General features: G+C 36.5%; 1 protein-coding gene across 1 annotated transcript in view; it reads left to right on the top strand.

Annotated features, from left to right (window-relative positions):
• PCLO (piccolo presynaptic cytomatrix protein) overlaps positions 1-19,270 on the top strand; it is a 322,461-nt gene that overhangs the window by 236,226 nt on the left and 66,965 nt on the right. Inside the window, exons 11-17 of the mRNA XM_058023738.1 lie at positions 249-357; positions 974-1,041; positions 3,497-3,708; positions 8,587-8,637; positions 9,538-9,668; positions 11,282-11,308; positions 14,652-14,745. Of these exons, the coding sequence (XP_057879721.1) occupies positions 249-357; positions 974-1,041; positions 3,497-3,708; positions 8,587-8,637; positions 9,538-9,668; positions 11,282-11,308; positions 14,652-14,745 (692 nt within the window). The remainder of the gene's footprint in view (positions 1-248; positions 358-973; positions 1,042-3,496; positions 3,709-8,586; positions 8,638-9,537; positions 9,669-11,281; positions 11,309-14,651; positions 14,746-19,270) is intronic.

Below are 19,270 nucleotides of genomic sequence, written 5' to 3'. Positions count from 1 at the left end.
TGCATGCAAACTTTGAAACAGAGAGAATTAATCTCCTTTCTTGTTTTAGCAGGTAAGTTATAGCTGAAGGGACAATAACATTCAGCAATCTAATCTGTGTGAAGTGAAAATGCTAATGTCTGGTGCCATTTGAGCAACATTCACTGAATGCCACATGAAATTGTCTTGTCAAAGCAAGGCAAGAAGGATCTAACTGATGCCTTTGTCAAAATCTGAGCCCTTGACCTCTTGCTGTTCTGTCTTCTTAGGAATGCAGGTGCTGGAGTGGAATGGCATCCCCTTGACTGGGAAAACTTATGAAGAGGTTCAGAGCATTATAATTCAGCAGAGTGGGGAAGCAGAAATATGTGTAAGACTGTGAGTTTTTCCCCATCTTTCTGTTTCCATTTCTTTTTGGCTTTTCATGGCTTTTTTTTTTTTTTTTACTTTTTAAATTTTAATTTACAGTTGTTAAGGTGGAACCTTTGTTAGTACAAAGCATCAACGTAATGATAAGCAAGAATTCACTGTGACTGTGGGAGACCCTTTTATTTTGTTTTCTCTTAAAGTCAGAAGGAGAGATAAACTGAATCAGATGCTAGTAATTAAGCTTTTATAAACAATGATAACTCCATTGTCAGGTCACAATCTCCTCTCATGACAAACATACAGTTCACTGAATTTACTGATGTTAGAAAAAGAAGGTAATTTAGTAATAACTGGACTTCTAGTGAAATTGTATCCTTTAGATGAAAATCATTTAAGCATCATGAGAAATGCATACACTTGCATTAAATCCATTAAAGATTTCACCTTAAAAGAAGCTTTTCTTCTCAGCTCTTTAACAGCATTGCAAATATATATCAGCTAAGAAGGGACCATGCTTGGGAGCTGCTTTCTGTCATGAACCACTATTCATTTACCTACTTAATACAGTAATGAGGGTATGAGGAAAGAGTTTCTTTTGTCTCAGGCTTCCACTTGCTTTCTTTAGGGACCTGAACATGCTCTCGGACTCTGAGAATCCCCAGCACCTGGAGCTGCACGAGCCAGTGAGGGCAGGTGAGAGACAAGAAGTTGCTTTGATGTTGTAGGGCTGGATAGCAGCTGAAAATTGGATGTGGTATAAGCTAGTATGTTAGTATTGTAAGCTCTGGTGTTAGATCCCAAATATTTGCATGGATAGAAAGGGGACCAAGACAAGGGGATACAGCGCACCCTCAACAAGTTTGCAGACAGCCCCAATTTGGGCAGGTGTGTTGATCTGCTGGAGGCTAGGAAGGCCCTGCAGAGGAATCTGGGCAGGCTGGATTGATGGGCCAAGGCCAATTGCATGAGATCCATCAAGAGAAAATGTCAGGTCCTGCAGCCGGGTCACAACAACCCCAGGCAGCCCTAGAGGCTGGGGCAGAGGAAAAGAACCTGGGGGTGCTGTATGCTGTCAGGTTTACATGTGATGTGTTGTTGTCCTTTTTCCTTCTGCTGCCCCTAAAGTTTACTTTGCCCAGCCCCTGGGTTTGCACCTGTGTCAGTACCTGGCCAGGGAGTTGCTGTTGTCCCCATGGCCTCATCTGTCACCCTGTGTCCAAATTCTGCTGCCACCCCAGGCCTCTGCTCCTGTTTAATAATAAACTGCATTATTAATCTGGAGTCATAAATACTTCAGTCTGCACAGTGCAATTACATCTGTGCCTTTCTATAGCAAAATAATGAAGAATAGGCACTATACCACGCCACTGTACAAGGTGAGGTGTAACTCAGACAAATTTAGGTTGTAGCCATCTGGTCATTAGACAGTTGCAGCAGAGAGGCCAAAACAAAGCTCCCAGCAAACTGCAGCAAGTCCAGAAAACACACAGGTCCTAAGGCCTATGCTCATAGATCTGTAGAATTGTCAATGTCAGAAAAGACCTCAATGAAAATACCTGTTAACTTAATAAAAGGTTGTGGCCTGCTATAAGTGACAAAAACCCAATATTTACTGGATAGTGGGATGCAATAGCAAGTACTCAGAGTCTTGTGAGTTCTATGATGGCAGTGCTTTTGGGGGGGATTTCCTGCTGTTCAATCAATGCCACAACTGCAGGCTTCAGTCGTTGTATCAGTCATATCTAAGCTAACTTCGAATCAACATCCACAATTTTAGTGGTAATGCACCCCCTCAGCAAGCTCAATGCAGATTAAGATTGCTTCTCTCACCATACCATGAGTTTACTCTGGGTTCTGTGGTTTTGTGGCTGCTCTTTTATCAACTAGAACCTAAATTACCTGGATTGAGTCCTCCATTTTCTAACAATGTAAAATTTCCTAGCTATTAATATACTTACTATCAAATTACCTTTAGTTGAAAATTGATGTTATTGATAGTAACTGAAAGACTATGACAGAGCTTTGAAGCAGATCTACCCACATTTTTTTAAAAAAACACCAAAAAGCATTGAAATCACTTTTGGAAAGAACAAAAACTAGAATGAACCAGCTTTTTTGTTAATGAAGAAAACTCAAAATGAGAAGGAACAGAAAAAAAGGAAAATTTTTCCATTCTTGCAGGCATGTTTCCTCCTAGTTTTGCAATCTTATAGTGGTATCTAAGTTGGAACAACTCTGTAGAGTTATTGCCATTACCTCTGAGGTTTGGCAGAGTTTTTGTGCTTTAGGAGGGAGCAATCTCCATTTTCTCTGAGAGAAAAATGAATTAGCCAAGCAGGCATGATAAAGCTGAAGTTTTGTTTTAAACCTCTCCTGCTTCTGAGAACCTGGGGACCCAGCTGTTCCTAGCATCCTTTTAGCTCTCTTCAGTCTAGCAGATATGAAACTTACTTGACTTCATTTCTGTGTTAGATAGAAATTGCTATCTCCAAAGGGCAAATTCCTCCCACTCATTCCTGGTCATCAGGGAGGGCAATCAGACTCCTACTACAGATGCCTCACAAAGGTGTGAGTAATGTAGGAAAGATGAATCAGGGCTTTCAGCCTTCATTTGTTTACATTTTTTCTTCTGTGAATAATTTGTGGTAGTAAAGTTTTGAGGCTTTTTTTCTCTATATTTTTGTGTAAATTATCTCAGGAGCTGTTCTGTTCAATGTTCTGTCCAGGATGATTTAAAAAAAGTTAAAAGGAGATTTAAACTTTTACAAGAAAATTCAGATACTTAGTGAAAATGGACCAGTTTCAAACAATGAGTGATAGCACAGGCTATTCTTTAAAACTGTAATTTGCTCCAGTTTGACTCAAAATTATCAGCAAGGCTCATTTTTCTTCACCTAGAAGTACCTCCTCAGAAAGCTTTTAAGGTAAAGAGCACTAATAAGTAGCACTAACACACAAAGATTGGAATTGGGATGTTGATGCTGTGGGAGAGATATCTATTTTTCATAGGATGCCTTTTGCATGTTCAAAGTGCACAGGCAGATGACACGAAAACTTGTCAGGATTGTTTTGTTGTCTCTGTAGCATGACAAGATGGATCTGGATGTGCTGGCTGTTATCAACACAGGGCTCTCTTTCTTCAATCCAGTAGATAAAGCAAAGTCCCCGGGGGTCGATCCCAAGCAGCTGGCTGCAGAGCTCCAAAAGGTTTCTCTACAGCAGTCGCCTCTGGTTGCTGCTTCAGGAGTGGAAAAGGGATCTCATGCCCACTCTGGAACCACTTCTGCCACCTCCAGTGCTGTTCCCAGCCCTGGTCAGCCCGGCTCTCCCTCAGTGAGCAAAAAGCGGCACAGCAGCAAGGTAAGAAATTTACAAGTTTTAGAGCAAGAACATTTTGATCACAGGAATAAACTGCCTCTTTACCTCCTTTAGGGTAGCAAGAAATCCCAGCACATCTTGGGAAACTCATTTCCTGGAAACAATTAATATCACTGTTCAGATATTGAACCTGGACATAATGAAAGATTACATGATTTATCCAAGAGATTTGTCCCTCTTAAAAAAGAAAAAACAAATAACCTTATATTATTGTTTTTAAACTTTAAACTGCCCTTTACAGCCTTTGTTGCTCTTGCTTTTTAAGTGCATCCTACATGGTGGTGAGGTACTATTTCCACTGAAGAAGCTGATATTGCTGGGACTATAATTTTTCCTCTCTGTACTAAACTACTGCTTAAAGTGCCACAAGCTATGAATAATCATAGCAATATTGATGTCATAGCAATGCCTCTGAAAGCCAGGGAAAGATTGAAAACAAAATTTACCATTAAAATGTGTCTTGTCATTAGCTAATTCCTGTGAACTTGCCAAGCATAATTTCTCATTTTCTTTGCCATATCCTGTCCATTCCTCAGCTGAAGTCCTTGTGCATCTGCACACCTAAAAAGGGAAGAGTGGAAATTTAGTAGCATTTTTTCACAGTTAAAACTGAAAAGTAGATCATAAGTCATCTGTCAAATTTTTGCATTTTGTGTCAAAAAAGTCAAGACCTGAAGTGAAACTCAGTTCTTTGAAGACTGCACTTGCTTAAGGAGTTTGCAAGACTGCTGATTGCTATCCTCACTATCCAGCTTCTGACACACTTACAATGCTTCACGTTGCAAAGTGCTTTCTAAACTTTTTCTACTCTGCACCTTTATTCATTTTTGGGACTATCAGGTTCCTACTACATTATAGTAGGTAATTATAGTATTTTTATTTTTGTGCTGTTGAAACTATGTCTGTGATTCGGACAGGTGAGTTAGGTACTTCAAAAACCAGAACCAGCAGCTGGTGTCTGCTCATTTCAGACAGCTCTTTGATATGCCAGCATAACTTTCATGTGAGAGGAAACACAAAAATAACAATCTTTTTCATCTAACAATTCAGTACAAACTGGGAAGATATTTATTGATCAGCTTGGTTTGTATAGTAATTCTGTCTTTCCATAACGCCCATAGACTTTCTACAAACCAATTCAGGTGTGTGATGCAGAAGTTAAATCTGTATGCCAATATTTACTGGATCTAACTTCAGGGGTGTGGCAGAATCGCTTAATCCTTAGGTCAATAGTTAGATTCACTACAGAATACTCTGGATATTGTATACATTTACATATGCATGGTTTTTGCCACTGAATAATAAGTTTCTGAAGTACGGTTCCCACTGTTCCTGCCATCCCAGTGCAGGCACTGCATGCAGAGGGCAGAGTTCTTAGTGCACATGCCACCATCTACACTGAAATGTAGATCTCACATTTGGTGGGATGAATCACACTCCCAAATTCATATTTTTATGGAGATCCATAAGCCCTTGCTGTGTAGTATATCCTGGAGAGGTGCCCCATTCTGTCTGCTTGAGGAGACTGGGTTCCCAGCTTTGGCACTGTAGCAGGTCACCTAAAGTTAGATGCATAAATTTAATTTCCTGCTTCACAGAGGATTTAGGATTCTTTTATGAAAATTCAGCTCTAGGCTTATAAAGATGAAACAAAAAAATATTAGAACTAATGCCTTTATGTAGGAGATGCAAAAGTCAGAACTAGTCAGGTAAATATCTAAAACATTCTTTGCTTTTTTGTGAAAATCAAGGTCAGGGGCATTTCTTTCATAACAAGCATAGCTCTTGTTGACTTGTATAGTTTCTGTTCATTGACTTCAGGCCAAGTTTATAATGGTGTTGAGCTCTGTTAGAAGAGAAAGCTCATCCTTTCTGGAACTGCTCTTTGCCTTGGGCTGACAGCCTTTCTAGGCAGGCTGTGTGCAGCCCTGCCAAAGTATCATGACAGACTAAATATTCAAACTGCCTAGATCTTGTTTTTGCAGCTGGTTTTATTTTTAGCAAGTACTTTTAAGAGGATTTTTGTATAGAATAAACACTCTAGAAATGTTGTTGTGGTCTCTGCCATATTTTGCAGTGCCAATTTTCTCATATTTATTGTTGCTAGAGAAGGTGATAGTGCATAGTGCATCAAAGCCTTGCATTAATCAGTTTCATGTCATGGACATACAACCTCCTTGAGCAGGTGTGATGGCATTACAAAGTACTATATTTTACACATGATGTGTGTGAGTGCATGTGGGAGTATCACCAGTAATTAGATAGAAAGTGATTAACCATGACAGGAGAGATTTAACCCTTGGAACCCTTGAGCTGACAATATCTTGTGCAGACATGTTTATTTTGTAGTGTAAATGCATGATCATTCTATGGTGAAGATTGCATCCAGGATATAAATGACCTATAGAAACATTTAATATGAAGAATGGATTGTTTTTTTCCCCTAAATCCTCAGATCTTTTAGTGCCTTTGAAAGTCAACTCTGAAATACTTTCCCTCTTTACAAATTAATCCTCACTGAGGCCATGATAAAGAGAGATCCTTATTTGCATCTCTGCCTCTCAATGCAGAACCAGCTTCAAAGCTGGCTCTGCTCTGACCTGGGGATTAGACCAGATGGCCTTGAGAGGTTTCTTTCAGCCTAAATTATTCATGTTTTTTTAAAATATTTGGGTAATTCTTCATTATCAGTTTTAGGTCTGCTGACATCAGAGAAAATAGAATGTTTTATGTATTGAATCACAATTTTGTAAATGATACAGTGATTCAACAATGGTACAGAAACATAAAAGTGCACATTTATTTTTACAGAATCCACTTTACAAACTATAGCTTAACCACCTTTGGAAGTCTCAGTACAAATTCATCATGCCCCTTCCCTTCTCTATGAACTCCTCCTACATTATCCATACTCATACATTCCATATTACATGACATTCAGAGAGAACAAACTCATTATTCTTGCTGTTCCAACTTATTAAAAATGAGAGCATTTAGACTATTTGACAGTGATTTTGTAGCCACAGGACAGCTAGCTCCATGTTATTTTTGGTAGTGTCAGTATTGTCAGTGCTAGTACAGCCTGAGGTCAGAACTATTAAGTATAATAAAATCCATTTGCAGAGGTAAAGTATGAGAAATATAAGCCATTTATGCCCTACTTTGAAAGATTGCATGATGCTCAGGTAGCTCCCTGTCTTTGGCAAAATCAGTGAAATTCACTCTCTGAATAGTCTTGTCAAGGACCTAAAAATTTTCGGAGTATGTTGCTATCAATCTAAAATTTAATTTCCGATTCAGAACATTTTATAGAATACTGCTGACTTATTTTAGCTGTTGGATGAGTTAAACATTTTAAAAGCTTTGTAAGGTACTAAGAGAAGCTGATTATAAAATTTTTCATGAGAATTATTTCTTGGATGCAAATGCATTTACAGACAAATCAAGTTTGATTTAGTTTTTGGGGTTTTTTTTTTGTTTTGCTTTTTGTTTGTTTGTTTGTTTTTCTGGTAAATTTTGTGCATAAGGAAACAAGACTGTGAATATATCCATACAAGAGGCAGATTTGGGCTAGTTTTCTCCTGTGTTTTCATTGTGATAGTGTTTAGCTGGGATATTTCTGGTTAGTTCTCAATCTGACTGATTGAGAGAATGTTTCTTCAACACAAACCTGAAAAGGTCAGTGCATCACCTTAACTTCATGCTGTGGTGCAGGAAATGTGGGCACTTCATTGGCCTAATTTAAAGCAGTTGATTTCCAACATCTTAAAAGAGCCTTGAAGGGTTTTCTTGGAGTGTTTGGCAGCACAAAAGAGACAGGTGGTTTTTACTCTTCTAGAAAAGTGATAGAAATACAAATTACATGGCATAATGTCCAGGCAGCTGCTCACATCTGGAGGAACAGGATGTGACAGCTTCAAGAGCAGTCTCCTGAGAGCAGTACGTTTGTCCTTGTTTGCACCATTTGTTTTCTGCTGCACCAGCCAAGGAAGAAGATATGGAGAGAACACAAAAATATTCAAATCCTACTACTGAAACAGAGCTTTCTTGCTTGACTGATGGCTTGCAGATTAGAGGTTGTTCCAGAGTGTCTAGAGGCCACCAACATTGAGCAGAACAGCATATTTTTGTGAGTTCAGGATTCTAATCCAGTGGTGATATTATTTTCCACAAACAAACAGGAGGGGAAAAAATGGCAGAGAGAAATATTCAGGATGCTATTGCTTTTTGTCAAAAACTTAGACAAGTTTAATGATAATGGAGAGAGGAAAGCAAGGACAGAAAATTTAAATTTCATGTCACAGAAAGTATGGTGAGGAATTTAAAGTGTTGTAGCTGAATTGACTATCAGAAAACACAGAATAAAGTAAAAGACATTTTATGAGGTGACTTGCAATTGTGCAATCCACTTAATATACATCACTTAGTTTTAGTACCCTTTTCACTCTTTTTACCCACTTTGACTAAACTCAGTTTTAATTAGAGTAACTTTTGCCTCTCTCTGCCTTCCTCACATTGACAGAAATATATTGCTGTGTTTATGTGGTATGGTCCTTTCTTTCCCTTGGCAGCATTCATGTTAGGCAGGGTTAATGCTATGTGGTTTTTTCTCCCCATGTCTCCTTGTCTGCTCAGACTGTAAATATTTGGTGTTAGAGTTGTTTGATTCTGTACCTGCATAAAAGCTGATCAAAATGGCTGGGCTGGGCTGGACTTTAAGTGCTGTTGAAATTTATAACCATTAGTTTTGACTGTAACAACTGGAGACAGTTTTTTAAAAAATTTGTGGCAATGCCGCAGTATAAGCCCCATCTGTTAAAAAAGTTAACTTTGAAAATCTATTTATTTTTAATCTGGCAGCCCACCGACACTACAAAGCCTGCTTCCCATCCAATCACTGGAGAAATACAGGTAAATGTGTAGTTTCTGCTGTGTAGATAGTTGTTGATACTGGCTGTGTTTTTCTTTGAAATAAGTTTGCACAAAAATATCTCCATAACTTATTTCTTATTCAACTCCAATCCCTTATTTCTTATTCAATTCCAATCCCTTTCTCTGATGTCACTAATGTAAGTCAGTGCTTGATTTTTGCACCCGTCTTTAATGTTGGATTATGAAATAAAACCAGTAGAATGGGAAATGCTGCTGTTCCCAAAGGGACTAAAAGTATAGTTAAATTCATTCTTATCCTTAATCTTTGGCCACTTATTGTGTTTTTTCCTTAGAAATTTCCAGTCTGTTTCCATTGAAGCAAGAATTGCTGTGGGTTTCTTGTACTGCAGTGTCTTTCCATGCCCTACCAAGTTTATGGTTATGCTATGTAAATTATGTAATTTTACTTTAGCCTTTTAAAACACTCAAAAAGAGAACAGCAGAAACAACTGAAGCCTAACTTCCTATAGATTTCTGGGGGACTTTCCCCCTTTGATTAACCTCTCTCTTTTATATTAGTACTAAGATTCTTTCCATAGTATTATAACATGCTTGTCAGACTTGGCCTCCAGGTAGATAGGATGTGTGTAATTAACACTAAATAAATTGGGCTATTGCTCAGAATAATATCAAGGGTTCAAATTTCCTTTGCTTTTTCCTGATTGGAATATGGGTGTTTCCATTTTTTTTCAAGATCCAGTATGATGATCTAGCATCTCATTCTAGTCAGGAGAGAGAGACTGAAACTTCTGGAATGTGTTTATTTGGAGGGAACATAGAGGTCTAAAACTCATTTTATTCAAAGGGTTTAGGAGATATTGAATCACTCAGAAACTGAAAGTAACAAATAACCCTACTGTGTTTTAATGCATTCAATAGCTTCAAATCAACTATGACAAACACCTTGGCAACCTTATCATCCACATCCTTCAGGCAAGAAACCTTGCTCCCAGAGACAACAATGGCTACTCAGACCCCTTTGTTAAAGTTTATCTTCTTCCAGGGAGAGGGTAAGTGTAGGACAAATTTTAACTTGAATTTTCTTTCAGTTTAGGTTTGCTACGTGGCATTAATAAACAGAACTAAGAGTTATTGCTATAGAAAATCCAGGTTCAACACCAGCAGAAATGGTGGATTTTTAATACAGAGTCAGATCCTATTCCCAGGAGAATATACATATTTTGCTAATGACCTTAGGAAAATTATGATTATTCCTGTAGGTATATGTTTGTGGTTCTTGTTGTGTTTCCTTTAAAAAATTAAAATACATGTAAAAATATTTAAAATAACAACAGTCTCAATGAAAATGTACTAAGTAGACACAATACTTCCTGTAATACAGCAAGCTGCATGTTAAGTCTAGCATGGAATGGTTGCTTCATCTCAAAACAATCTGAATTTATTTGCAAAAAAGCAAAATTAAAGTACCTGAGATAGATTTATGGTTGCAGTATAATAAAAAAGCCAAGAAATACTTGTCATAAAATAAATTTCTCCATCAGTATTTTATGGAGCTTTTTTTTTTAAAGAGTGAAGATATGGTTTTAGAAATACTGATAATTTTTTATTTAATACTATACAAGTCACTAGTCACTTTTTCACAGTTCATTGATTTTTTTGACTCTGTAATTACAAATAGCTCATTATTAGTTCTTTTAAAATATATGTTTCTGTATCAGCAGTATTATAATTATTCTTTTGCCCTAATGTTACAGAATGTCATATGTATATGGAGAATGCAAAGAATGCATGGTTATAATATTGCTGCTGACTTCAGTGACACAATGGATATATCTAAAAGAAGCTGATGTATCAGACTCTATATTGAAAAGACAGATTTGTGGAAACTCCCCTGCTTGTGTAATAATGCTCATACTAAAAGACTCTTAGGATAGAGCAATGCAAATAAAAATCTGTACTTCTGTTCTACTCAGACTAACAGAAAAGTGGATGCTCAGGTCACAGCTCACCATGTGGCACATGGGCAAGCACCCATACGCAGGAGTGGTACAAATAAAGCCAAACATCTCCTTTTGTGGCTTGCTAATTCCAGCTATACAGTATTCAATATTGTTCAGTAGCACTGGGCCAAAAACTGTTACTGAATGTAAGGGGAAGATGTGCTAAAGCTTGAGAAGTTTTTAAATGAACCTCAGGGTCTCATAAAATGTTTGTCAAATCACTCTTAGTGGGAATTTTGCAGGTACATTCACTGATATGGAAATAAGACTTTGAACTAAGGCACGTTCATCCTATGACATATCAGTTTAAACTTGTTGCCAAGTTATGAAGAATTGGATATTAGTTTTGTTTGGGTTTATTGTTTTAAAGCATGCCACTGTTTTAGTTTTGCATGTAACTTAGGCCTTTAGGGAATAATGAAAATTAAGAGCTTCTTAGAAGTCCCTGACTTTTTTTGGAAAGTAGGAACTTGGGTTGCTACTGAATAACTTTAATTTGTAGTTAAATCCATACTAGACTTTTTATTCTTCCTAATACCTCTATTTTCTTTGATTCTGATACTAGAAACTACCCATTATTCATGTTTTCTTCCATCTCTGTTCTCACTTTCTCTTACGCTGCTTCCCCTGTGTTCCTAACTCTGTAAATTCTGGATGTGCAGACAAGTCATGGTTGTCCAAAACGCCAGGTAGAGTCTACTATCTTCCAACTTTATTCTTTCATTTTCTCTATGCATGAATGACACAGTGAGCCTGTGCACTGAACTAGAGTTCTCGTGAGTTTTGATGGCATGAAACTGTGGTATGGTTTTGGTTTTCATTTACTAATTAGGTCATTTCAGGAATTGGGAACAAGTAGTTAAAGCTCCTTTGTGCAGTGTTATTCTGAGACCAAACTCTGACAAGAAGCAAAATGTCTTTTAAAGTCCAAAAGAATTTAATTCAGAGGTATCTAAAACTTCATTCTCAGTCACTGAAATTTGAAAAATAATTAACTGTGAACCTGTATGCAGATTTTAAACAGTGTTACTGCCAAGAAAAAAAGGCTCTTTTTGGTAAAGAAACCGAATATTTTTCTCTATTTGTCTTGCACAGTGTATAGATATTAAAGCCAGGTATAATTCTAGATAATTGCCCAGATGGATAATTAAATCTGCTTGACCACATAAGTGGTTATTTGTGGTAAACAAACTAAAAAATTAGTCATTGAAATTAGGAGTGCTTTGTTTGTCCTGGAAACATAAGGCAAAGCTCAATTCTCAAGATATTCTTATATCAGCCCAGGCTAAGAACATAAATATTCCAACCCCAATTTTAAATTTGTTTAAAAGTAATACCCTGACTAAAAAAGTGAGCAGAATAATTTCAATAAACAGATTTCTATAATCTGTCTCTTTTTTAATTACTGAAATTATTCAATTAATATGTTAAAATTACACATTTCATATGTGTATTCTATTACACTTTTCAACATGGTTATTCTATTACGCTTTTTTCATCATACTTAATAAATTTTATTATATGTTAATAAATTATAATTCAGGAATCAAAGAGAAAAATATAAATAGAAGAAGTATGCTATTTGTATCTTTTCACACAGAAATACTCTTTGAATTTCAAAGGCAAATTATTTCACAATCAGTGACATACCAGTGACTGGTTTAATGAATGCATTTTATAAACGCATCTTCATCTATTAATCTGGTAATTGTTGCTCTGTTAATTGTTGTGGGGAAGGTGCATCAGGGGTATGAACTTAATATGTTTGCCAGATCCTTCCCTTCAGAAGTCTAGAAAACCCCATCTCCATCCAGCTTAGCCTGGTTCTGCACCTCTGGAGGAGGTCAGGGTCTCCTGCCTCCCTCTGCAATAGACACAGACATAGACTACATGGGCGCGGGCTCAGCTCACCCTTTATAGATCCAAATATTCCATGGACTTCACTGGAAATATTTCAGAGCTGCCATGTTAACAGCAATTTCATCTTTTGCAAGCTCTGGAACTCAACACTGCATGAATCACCTTCTCACACACTTCAAAAAAGAATCAGAAACTTTGAGAAGGTGATGAAGTCCTACTATTGCAAAAGGAGATCCAAGAAAGGAAAGGGAATGTTGGTGTCGTTTTCTTGGCTGAGTGAGCAAAGGATTCTTTCCCACTTTCTTCAAGAAATGAAAGTAAATCAGTTCCCTGAAACCAGTAGGTCATGGGACATCTCAACAGGATGTTCTAGGCAGGGGATGATTTTCTCATACCAGAGAGTGGGAAAAGAAAGCTACTGAGGTGCTTTAGAATTTTAACTGCAATACTTAACACTTTTTACCATTGAAATCTCATTTCTAAATGGATTCAGATTCTGTATTTCAGCTTTCTTTCCAAGATATGCAAAGAAATAGCTTTGTGTGAGTTTCATTTTCATATGCTCTTGCCCCCCCTAAATTTTAAATCGCCTTGAACTCTGGAGAGCTGCTTCTTTCTTCTTGTAAGCAGAAGTGAACAGATACTTTGTTTAACCGGTCCCAAAACCTTTCACATCTTTCAATAAACCGAAAGACAGTGGATAGCAAGATGTCCAAGAAAATATGTGGAAATACATAGAATGACTAGAGAAAAAAATGAGAGGAAAAATAGCTACAAATCCCTTTCACTTCAAGATATCAGGCTAGCAGGCAGCTTGGATGGAGCCACCTCATTTTGGAGAATAAAGCCACCCTGAAACCAGATTAATTAGATGGGATCACTGCACAGCAGAATTGAGTTTATAGAGTGAAACTGCTGGTGCTGAAGTCCCCACATCAACATATGTGTGCCAGTAATGCACATGTATCTTTCATATAACCATAAATCAGAACTGTTCCAACCTGGTACCAGCTATGGTGCATCATTAGTGACTGGCTGATTAAATGTGTTCCTGAGTGATCCTTCTCAGTTAATCTCATATGAAAGGAATTAGTTCATTAGGTCTGGGACCATGCCACAGTGTGAACCAAAGCAGTTAAATCAGAAGTGAGAATAGTACACTACCAAAAGTTATTGTAGGGGAGCCATAAAAGAGTCTAATATGACATATGCAAGTTATGTTGTGCCATTTTGTCTTAGTGCTGGAAAACTGGGAACATTTTGTTTAGTAATAGAGGTAGCAGGTATATACAGAAAGAGTTTATTTTCCTTAAATCTTGTGGGTTTTTCAAAGTATTAAAAAATTCTCATGTTCTCCTACCCAGGCTTTTTAGTTTTCCATTAAAATTTATGCTAAAATAAAATTGGAACGAAAGCAAATCTAACATCAAAGCTCACAGAGCTAGATTAATCCATATTCTGTTTAAGAGTAGTGTATTGCTTTCTCAACACTCAGGGAATGTAAAGTACAATTTAAAGCATTAGTGAATTATTTTTAAAACAGATTATGCAGCCAAACCTTTGTTCTTGCCTATTGACATGAGAAAAAAAAAGTGATCCTGATGCACTTTTGTGTTTCTTTCTAGTACAGCTAGAGGTATAGGCAGAGAACATGATCAATAAGAAATTAGTTCTTCAATCATTAACAGGATATTAGTTACTTTATGGCATTCATTAAATGTGTTTGTGAGATGGGATTCCTGTAATTAGAGATTGCAATCTATAAATATAATGAATTTGTGCTACTTTAAAGTGCTAATGGGATGGTCGTGGAAAAGAAATCAATGCATTATCACCTCAATTTAGAATCAGAGCCCAATACCTACAATGAGAGGACAAAGTCCTATGTGCATGTGCTGAGTGATGCTTTATCTTGAAATGGTTTAAGGCAGAGCAAGCCTGCTGAAGAGTCAGGAGATGTTTTAAAAGACCATCTCATAAAAGCATACCAAAGAAAACATCCCAAAGGCTCTCATTGTCCTCTCGTAACCCTGAATTGCTGCAGAAACGAAAGATGCAGCTCTTTTCTTTTTCTGGTTTTTGGTTTATGGGTGTTTTGGGTTTCTTCTGTATTAGAGCTGAAAGAAACAAAAGCTCACTAATGTAATGTTTTGTTCCTTTGTTCAAATGCAGCGCTGAGTACAAGCGGAGAACCAAGTACATACAGAAAAGCCTGAATCCTGAGTGGAATCAGACAGTCATTTACAAAAATATCTCCGTGGAGCAGGTGCGTGACTGGTGCTGCTCTTCTGTGCTATTTGCTGCTTTATTGTCTGCATGGTCTGCAGTGCTCACTGTGAAGGGAGCAGTGCTACTGGCAATTCTCTGAAACCCTGTAAAATCTTACCAGATTTAGGAGAATTAGGGATTCTTTCCTTGCCTCTTATAGAGCGTCCTATGGAAATCCTATTTTCTTGCCCTTCTGCTCATTAACATGGCAATTTGTGGGGATTACACTCATAAGTACAGATGTGAGAAATTAAATAAATAAATTTAAATGATAATGGAATACATTAATAAGGTAATAAATTAGGACATACGTTTCTGAAGTAGATGCAAAAATCATAGTCACTCTGTTCCAACAGCCATGCAAGCTAACACAAACCACAGTGTCTACCATTTTTATTTTAAAAATATGTATAAAATGTAGATATGCATTTTTAGATTTATCACTAATTCCATTAATCACATGAAAAAAATTAGAAGATATTTGATTTCCTCGTCATAGAAAGATTTAACTCACATCTGGGAAGTATGTCTGCAGAGTCTTCTCTGTTTCTTGGTGTCTTCCTAACTCCAGCTGTGCTTCTGAAGCAGTGTGAAGCAATTGAGTGCTCTACTCCTCCATCTCTTCTCATAAAGGACTTTTAACCAATATGAAAAAAGATATAATTGGCAAAATAATGATCAGTTCATTTTTTTTAGAATTATGAAGTATGTTTTATAGAGTACTGGATTTTAATGCAGTCCTGAATTTTCTGCCTTTCTTTCTGTTTTGTTCTTGATACTTTCAACTTCACTTTACACTGCCATTTCATCTTTCAGTACTTGTAAAAAAGCCCAGAATAACCAGGCTCTTGAGTGAATAGACTTCCCAATGCTTTTAATATTCTTCTCCAATGCTTTTAATATTCTTCTCCATCACAACCCCAAGACCTCAATACAATCTTCCCAATTTAGAGTTTGGGATTTCTTTCTTCTTGTCCAGTGAGAGGAACATAGATTAAAACACTCATTTTTGCATGGAACAAAACCCTTCCCAAAGAGGGAATTGCCTTGTTGCTCATGTAATCTACACATGTAGATTTAGTAGCAGTAGCTCAGATTTCCTTCAGAGGTGTCCTGTTGTAGGTAGTGGTTTATGAGATTTTCTTACTGCTTCATGCAGGCTTTTATAAATGGTAGCTATTTGACAATTAAACCACACTGATGTTTTCCTGGCTGCAATATAAACTCTAAGTTTGCTTTGTTTGACGAAAGGGTTTGGTAAGTCTTTAAATATTTCCAAATTCAGCTTTTCAGCTAAGAAAGATTCTTGTGTCTTCTTAATTTTCTTGGGAGTTCTGCTGTGACATTTCACAGAGCTGTTATTAAGAGTGCTGAGGTGTTGTAAATTCAGTGGCTGTTTGGTGCTTTGCAAACAGATAATGATATTAATGTAGGATTTCCCAGACACTAATTTTTATGACAAGAAAAAATCTTGTATCTTTAATGTCAGTTTTCAGACCATTATTTGATTAAATATGCCTTTAGCTTGCATGTTGAATACTTTGCATTTTTGCTTTCTATTTGCAAATCCCCTTCTTTTGCCTTCCTCTGAGACTTTTATGTGGTGCTTATGTTTTCAAATGTGCAAACTTCATTTTAGAACCATATGTCTTTTATATTCAAGCATCTTGTCACACAGAACTGTGTGCAGAGAACACTGTTTCCTTCCATACCTTTCCATGACTTGTATTTACTGCTAAGCAGACAAACCATGCTATGACACCAGTGTGTGAGACTTTTCTCGTACGAAATTCCACGCCCCGCCTTAGAGAACCTACAGTGAAGCACATTTCTAAATCACAAATACTTCAATGCTGATGATGAGTGTCCTCTACAGTCTGAAGAACTCTCACCATGTAAGAGACCATCATTTGTACTCATAACACTCACAGATCTGTATTTCAAAATAGTTACAGATAGAAATAGAAATACAAGTCAATAATTGCATTAGACTGAGAATGAGAGTTCTGTGCACCAAACAAGTAAAACACAGAGTTAACAGTCACATTCAAACATAAATTCATGAATTTTTATAAACAGCATTTCTTCAAAGAAATATTTCCTTTCCCCCATGCTTTTTTCTCTCCATCAGAACAAGCATTGCTTGCAGACAGCAAATAAGCATTATCAAATATTTCCTAATATAGTTCTTTTAACGTCACTGTCTAGACTTTAGCTGGTTGTACAATTTTTTATTTTCCCTTTCTCTTTCATAAAATAGTTGAAATTAAAGTGAAAATAATTATGGGAAACAGATCACTCTTTGAAAGGAAACAGACTTTTTCAAGGTCAGAATGATTAGTTTTATCACATATATAGCAAATTTTGCTTTGACAGTTGCAGAAAAAATAAACTGTGAATATTTAGTAATTTAAGGGTTTTGTTAAGGAATAAAGTAGAAATAATTAAAATTTGAGAGGAAGGCTGAGTACAATATTACAAATGTTGTGCAGTAATTGCTAACTCAAGTCCAATACCTACTCAGAGCAAGAAAGAAAGCATTAGAATGATTTAAGGAGAAGATGATAAAAGATGTAAGTTCTTTTGCTGGTGACACGATTGGTATACTGTATGACCACGCTGTAAGCTGTGACTTTCTTTGCCTCAGCTTCTTACTTGCCAGAAAGCAAATAAAAGCATTTACTTATATGAAATAATTCCACAAAGCAAATAGTTTTGCTGTCACTTATGTCTGTAATTTGAAGGTAATATATTTAGAAAGAGTAATATTTTCAAAATCTTTGAGTGATGTGGAAGCTTATGTCTTATTTCCAAAGTAAGGAAATCTTTTTTATGAATCAGTAAGGTATTGGTATTTAAATCTTACTTAATATCTAGGACAAAAGAAAGTTCCTAAGTGACCTATAAAAAACCTTTTTGTACTCTCGTGTACCAAAGTACATAAATACAGAGAACAATAAAATGCTAAATATGAATGTAAGAAAAATAACTGTAATGGATTAGCTAATACATTAATTTCTACTCATCAAACATCCTGACTGAAATTACAGTATTTTGTATTATTTCTGAAGTAAATATAGTAGTATGCTTTTAACATAGAGGAAAGAACTAGCGGCATTGAAATTATTTCTTTCCTAAGGCAAATCCTAGTATGAAATTTTCAAGGAATATGTGTTGAATATTTTAATTAGTGCATATTTAGCTACACAGGCAGACACTATCCATATTATCCAGACATTTACAATGAGGAACAAGCCCTTCTGTACCTGTGGGGTTGGTTATGCCTTCCAAAAGAGACATATTTTTCACATTGGCTGTTTCTGCCAATTCCTTCATTTTCTTTAAAATATGGCTGTCCCTATTCAGCCTAAAGCTAACTGGAGTTCACATGCAGTAATGTGCTTCTAGGTGGATTTCTATTTATTTTATTTTATTGCTGGTTTTTTTGTTTTTTTTTTTTCCACACAATTCTAAGACTGAAATTGTTTGGTAGCACTTTTTTCAGAGTATGTTTGGGGCTCAGATGACATTCCCAATATGTGGAAACTGTGTTCCTTCTTTTTTGTGGCACTCATTTTCCTGTTGGTGCATTGCCCATTGCAGAAAGCCATGGTCAGACAGAGGGTTCAGTATTGCTGTCTGTCATATTCCTGATGAGCATCAGAACTTCAGGATTCACATCCTAAAACTGATTTATGAAAGGCAGAGCCCTTATGCAGTAAGGCAGAACTGGGATGGTGAAATGGCTGCTTTTAAAACCAGCAGCCATTTAGTGCCCTTTGCCACCATGGTGGCACACAGTTAAATCTTCAGAGAAGCAAATTTGCCTCTGCTTTGAAACTCGTTTCATGCACTCTGCCTCACAAACGTCTTTCCATGGTTTTTCATTGTCATAATATTTTATAAAAGCTTTATTGAACTAAAAGGCTTAAAATAGATTTTGAAAAGTATAGAGTACTGTAAGTTTTCATCACAATTTTATTATCACATTATTGCAAAGAAGCTAGCAAAGCATGGCTCCAGTCACTTGAAAATCTTGTCATTTTCCCCTTTCTGCCAAAAATTCTTCAAACCTTAGGGTTTTTTTCCCCATTTCCTGCAACTATACATTTTTCTCTCTGTCCTTGCACAGTCATCAAGAAGAAATCTCCTCTCAAAATAGCAACAAGTGTGACAATTTATTTCCGAAGAGTATTTGTGCTATCTCTTTTAAATGGTAAAAATACATATACTTAATATAGTACCTGGCAGAAAATTGTATCATCCAGGAAGCCAAAAGCATCATGGACCAATGGTTGCTCAGCTCACTTTTTCAGGTTATTTTTCATGTTGCAGTTTCAATACTGTCTTGGAACAGCAAAGAAAAGGTATTTTATTCAGTCAAGGAAATCAGCTTTAGAAATAATAGATAATAAATTTTCAAAAAATAATCTTTTTGTTCATTCTTGCAGGATATTTCTTAAACGAATGCTTAAGAAGAATATTGCTTAATTATGTAGGAATAAAACAGGAAAATAAAAGAA

Source organism: Melospiza georgiana, chromosome 4 (assembly GCF_028018845.1).
Source record: "Melospiza georgiana isolate bMelGeo1 chromosome 4, bMelGeo1.pri, whole genome shotgun sequence".
NCBI lineage: Eukaryota > Metazoa > Chordata > Aves > Passeriformes > Passerellidae > Melospiza > Melospiza georgiana.
The sequence above is the reverse complement of the archived record's forward strand: the minus strand, read 5'-3'. Positions and strand labels throughout refer to the sequence as shown.